Genomic DNA, 5,247 nt, shown 5'->3' with positions numbered 1-5,247 from the left:
TGTCCTGCTGTGTCATGTGTCTTCATGTGGCCCCGTGTGGAGCCTCAACATGGGCTGTGGGGCATATAGGTAGAGTGTGTCAAGGGGGTCTGTGGCCAAATTTCACACACCTCTGTGAGGTTCTTTCTCTGAGGCAGCTTTGAAGTTGCCATAGAAGCCTTCTGCCTTTTAGAAGGAGGAGTTCCCTGAGTCAGATGTAGAAGGCTGGATCAGTGGGTGAGGGGTGGTTTGGGCCAGACTGTCACTGTAGGCAAGGGCAGGGGTAGAGCACAGAGGCCCCCACCTCCACTCTCATCGAAGGAGATAAGCAACTGATTGAGCAGCCTCAAGGAACATAAGGGGATCCGGAGGCCTGTGGATGCTGGAGAATGAAGACAGGAAAGTGTAGCCAACATACACTTTCCGCTGCTTTCCTTTTGCCAATGCTGTGTCCCCCACGTGGAGGGCTGTTCTGGCACTCCATCCAAGCCCCTGGTATCTTTCAAGATCCACCTTGGGTGGCTCCTCTGAGAGGACTTCCCTGCCTGTAGCTGTTACTTAGGTCCCTCTGCTTCCTCGTAGACCTCATTCTGTACAAAATTCCCTGTTTGTCTCAAGAGCAGGGAAGAGTCTGATTTATCTCTATCCTGTGCACTTAAAACATATAAGAGGCTCAGTAAATATTAAGTGCCTCAGTGGTGAGAGCATGAGATTGGGGGTGGGGAGTGAGGAGGTCAGGTAATCAGGCTAGACCCAGGAGAGAGCACAGGAAAGAACGAACCTGGCAGTAGGGGGTTCCCGGCAGCACTCTCCCAAGTGGACTACAGCTCCCAGAAGGCTGCGCGCTCGCGTAGGCTGCCCCCGGCTCTGGAAACGTTGCGTGCAGCCAGAATCAGCGGGAGGAGCGGCCGAGGTATCGCGGTATTTGGGGGCTGCCCTCGAGACACGCCTGCAGCGGGTGAGGAGTCTAGTGGGTCGTGGGGTTTGGTTTCTCGCACTGGGGCGGGAGAGAGGCTGGAGTAGCTTCGTTGGTGACCTTGGTTCCGTGCCTGTGTGTGTTTGCTCACTTTCCGTGCGTGTGCGCGTGCGCTGCGGGTCTGCGGCTGTGTGTGTGTGTGTGTGTGTGTGTGTGTGTGTGTAGGGGCTGTGGAGCTTGTGGCGCCGGAGCGTTAGGAATCCCTTTGCATCTCTGTCCTGAGGTGGGGAGTTTATATCTTCGCCCCCACGCTTTTTGCAACTCTGCGATTGCCTAGTGCCATTTAATCTAGCTTAAAAGGTGGCCCTGTCAGTTCCCCACACTTGCCGCTTGCCTTAAAAAAACAAAAAACAAAACCCGCTATCCTGCTTTCAAAAATGAATGGGGACCGCCCAAAGTACAGACTATCTTACAAGTTGGTAAACTAGAAAAAGGAAAACCTTAGGATATTGCAGTTTTCCCCTAGCTCTACTTAAAAGTGCTGAATGACTATTCAAAATGAGAGTGAAGGAATTCCAGTTGTGTGATTCACGAGGTAATGTACCCGATTAGTATCCATGAGGAGGCGGGTTCCATCCCAGGCTTCGCTCAGTGGGTTAAGGATCCAGCATTGCCCGTGAGCTGTGGCGTAGTTCGCAGAGGGGCTCGGATTCCCCGTTGCTGTGGCTGTGGTGTAGGCCAGCAGCTGTAGCTCCGATTCGACTAGCGTGGGAAGTCCATGTGCCGCACCTGTGGCCCTTAAAAAAAAAAAGGGAAGAAAAAGAGAAAAAAAAGAGTGAGGAAAAATTTTGTCAGCGAAAAACCTCATGCTGTACTTTGAGGTATTGGAGGCTGTTGCCAGATAATAGGCAGGAGAGATTCCCAGGTTGGGGAAGTGATGGGGATCTTGCAGCAGGAGTTTTCCACATCTCTCCCAATGGTTGAGAGGTGGCAGTACTGTCAGTCCCTTGCTGGTAGCACTGTGTGTGCATGTTATATTTACCTATGTATCCCCAGCATGTGGCCTTGAGGTGGGGTATCTAATGAGACTCTAGGAGCAGCAGACTCAAGCATGCTTGCCTGGGTTTGAGACAAGAGCAATCTTAGCAGAATGTCAAGACCTTGAGCTCTCTCTGAAGAGTTCCTTGCCTTTCCTTGGAAGAAGGAGTTTAAAATGCCCCTGTGGCCACGTGACTCCTTTTAACGACTTTGGGTTTGGGGGCAGAGTGCCACTATGAGCTATAACTGTTTAGTTATTACTGGGACTGGTGGGAGATGAGGCCAGAGCACAAGTCTGGGGCCAGTAGTGAGGAACTTTGATGTTAGGCTAAAGGATTCAAGCTCTTAATGGATCCTGGATCCCTGCTCACCCACCCACCCACACCCCCACCTCCGAATTTTGTTCTGCTTTTTCCTAGGCCCTCGCTCCTCTTGTTCCTGTGTTGTGCTGGGCTCATACTCCATCTGGCCTCTTTTTTTAGCCCTGGTTCTGCTCTGGCTCCTCACGTGCCCATATTGTGACTGGCAGATATTCCTAAAACCTTTGCTTAACTTTGCCCTAATTAAACTCATTAGAGAAGAGACTCACACATCACAGCCCTGCCACGCTGAAGCTCTTTACTCTGTCTGGCCCTGTCTTCCTAAAGGACAGAGAGGCTGCCATTTTTCTGGCTGTGGCTGCATGCATGTGGCTACCTGCATGGCTTGGTGTCCTAGGAGCTTAAGGTTCAATAAGCATAGCCTTCAGGCCTGTAACCTCTCTGCCCGCCAACTCTTTCTGCTGCTCAAGAGTTCCTGTGAGTACAGCAGGGCTCAGGAAAATGAAGTGCTGTCTACAGCTAACTTGGCTGTGCAAATAGATGTTTCTAGCAGGGACTGGGTAGAGCAACAGGCTTACTGGTTTGGGATTTGTTCTTTATTTGAGAATAAACAAAGAACTAAAAATTAAAAAAAACTCCTGCCAACTGTTGCCCTCCATGATCCTGTTAGATTGACCTTGTCTGAACTTGCTTTCAAATTTGGTTAAATTATCCACTTTCTTTCTTTCTTTTTTTTTTGTCTTTTCTGGGGCCGCCCCTGTGGCATATGGAGGTTCCCAGGCTAGGGGTCTAATCGGAGCTGTAGTCACCAGCCTACGCCAGAGCCACAGCAACGCGGGATCCGAGCTGGCTCTGCAACCTACACCACAGCTTACGGCAACACTAGATCCTTAACCGCTAAGTGAGGGATCGAACACCGCAACCTCATGGTTCCTAGTTGGATTCATTAACCACTGAGGCACGACGGGAACTCCCAAATTATCTACCTTCTATTCCTCAAGTACCTATGCCCTCTCCTGCCTCCCCCAACCTTCCTTTTCTAGAAAGGTAGGTAGGCTTTGGTCCTTAATGAAGATTGCTCAGCAGGCTAATTAGTAAATCTTGGGCTGTAACACCTGCTGTGGGGAGGCAGTTGACGTCATCAGTATGGATTCCTGCCCCAAGTGTAAATGATTGCTTTCAGTAACCTATTCCTTAGGAATGATATCAGTTTGATGTGGAGGAGGTTTTAAGTTCAGCTTCTAGGTTTGCAGGAGTCTCCCTGTCCTAGCACCAGTTGGCTGAGGTGGGACAGGGTCAAGGTTTAGAATCTTGCAGGTGGGTTTTCCTGTAGAGTCAAGAATTGGAAGTTCCTGGAAATCCTGGTGTGGCGTAGTGGAAATGAATCTGACTAGGAACCATGAGGTTGCGGGTTCAATCGCTGGCCTTGCTCAGTGGGTTAAGGATCCAGCATTGCCATGAGCTGTGGTGTAGGTCACAGACGTGGCTCAGATCCCGCATTGCTGTGGCTGTGGCGAAGGCCGGCAGCTATAGCTCTGATTGGACCCCTAGCCTGAGAACCTCCGTGTGCCACGAGTGTGGCCCTAAAAAGAAAAAAAGTATGGAAATTCCTTAGTGGCGCAGCAGGTCAAGGATCTGGTGTTGCCATAGCTGTGGCACAGTTCACAACTGTGGGGTGGATTTGATCACTGGCCCGGGAACATCCACCTGTTGTGAGTACTGCCAAAATGAAAAAGCCTCCGTCACCTACTGTGGATGCTAATTAGCATACTGATTAGTTTGGGGAAAGAAGCTGGCTGATAGTCCCTCTAGACCTTGTAAGTTGCTAACAGGGTTCTGCAGACCCTAGAGTAGACTCAGTTCTGCTCTGGGTAAGGCCCTGGCTGAGGTCCCGACAGCAGAACTGAAATCCCTGGCAAATGGAACTTTGGGGGTAATCTTGTTCCAGGGAACTGGCCTGTGCTTAACAAACCCTGCTGTGAGGGGTCTGGGCCCTTGGGAGATCTTTCCAAGTAGGAGTGGGATAATGGACCCAAACAGGATTCTCAGTTCATGTGGGTATGTGCCTGAGTCTTTTTATTTTTTATTTTTTTTGCTGCACCCACGGCATGCAAAAGTTCCCAGGCCAGGATCAAATCCACACCATGGCAGTGACAATGCCAGGTCCTTAACCTACTGAGCCACCAGGAAGCTCCTGTCTGATCTCCCCATCAAACTCCGTGCTCCCAGAAGCTGGGTCTGTTGACCCTCAGAAACCCCAGTATCTGGCTCGGGGTCTAACACAGGGTACTGAATACATTTTAGTTGAATGTATGAATGAAGCAGGCACCTCTTGTTCTACTTTTAGATCTTAAATTCTGACAGAGCTGTATGGAGCCCAGTTCTAGCAAGCTTCCAGGACCCGAAGTCACCAGACCCCACATGGAATCAAGGGCCACATGTTCGGCTGCTGCTCCCTTGGAGAGACAGTTCCGAGTTCTCATAGGTGTTACTGGGAGTGTTGCAGCCTTGAAGTTGCCTCTTCTAGTGTCAAGACTTTTGGATATTCCTGGCGTGAGTATCCCTCCTAGACATGCATGGCAGCCTCTGGCATTGGAGAGCTCATGTTCTGAGGCCAGCTTGCTTTTGTGCAGTATGCTCAGCATTTTCTTTTTCTGTCTTTTTCTTTTTAGGGCCGCACCCGCAGCATATGGAGGTTCCCAGGCTAGGGGTCCAATCAGAGCTTTAGCTGCCGGCCTACACCACAGCCACGGGAACGCCAGATCTGAGCCAACTCTGTGACCTACACCACAGCTCACAGCAACGCCGGATCCTTAACCCACTGAGCGAGGCCAGGGATTGAATCTGCATCCTCATGGATCCTAGTTGGGTTCATTAACCACTGAGTCATGATGGGAACTCCTCTTTTTCTTAATCATGATGTTTGTGAAAGTCTTCTTTGTGCAGTGGTATGAGGTGGATGCAGGAGGCAGAGACAGATGTGACAGTCTCACC

At 50.5% G+C, this 5,247-nt stretch overlaps 1 protein-coding gene across 6 annotated transcripts in view; it reads left to right on the top strand.

Moving 5' to 3' along the window:
- Positions 1-855: 855 nt before the first annotated feature.
- Positions 856-5,247, top strand: part of PPCDC (phosphopantothenoylcysteine decarboxylase) — a 40,688-nt gene continuing 36,296 nt past the window's right edge. For 4 of the 6 annotated variants that reach the window (XR_007136921.1, XR_007136919.1, XR_007136920.1 and 1 more), the window contains exons 1-2: positions 856-937; positions 4,601-4,806. Coding sequence is in view for 2 of the 6 variants with exons in the window: in XM_047795100.1 (XP_047651056.1) it covers positions 4,624-4,806 (183 nt within the window). In the remaining 4 variants the exon portion in view is untranslated. The remainder of the gene's footprint in view (positions 938-4,600; positions 4,807-5,247) is intronic. The other 2 variants (XM_047795100.1, XM_047795099.1) reach the window with 2 other exon arrangements.

The sequence above is a fragment of the Phacochoerus africanus genome, chromosome 9 (assembly GCF_016906955.1).
Source record: "Phacochoerus africanus isolate WHEZ1 chromosome 9, ROS_Pafr_v1, whole genome shotgun sequence".
In the NCBI taxonomy this organism is placed as follows: Eukaryota; Metazoa; Chordata; class Mammalia; order Artiodactyla; family Suidae; genus Phacochoerus; species Phacochoerus africanus.
Note: the sequence above shows the minus strand (reverse complement) of the source record. Positions and strands in the feature narration are given on the sequence as shown.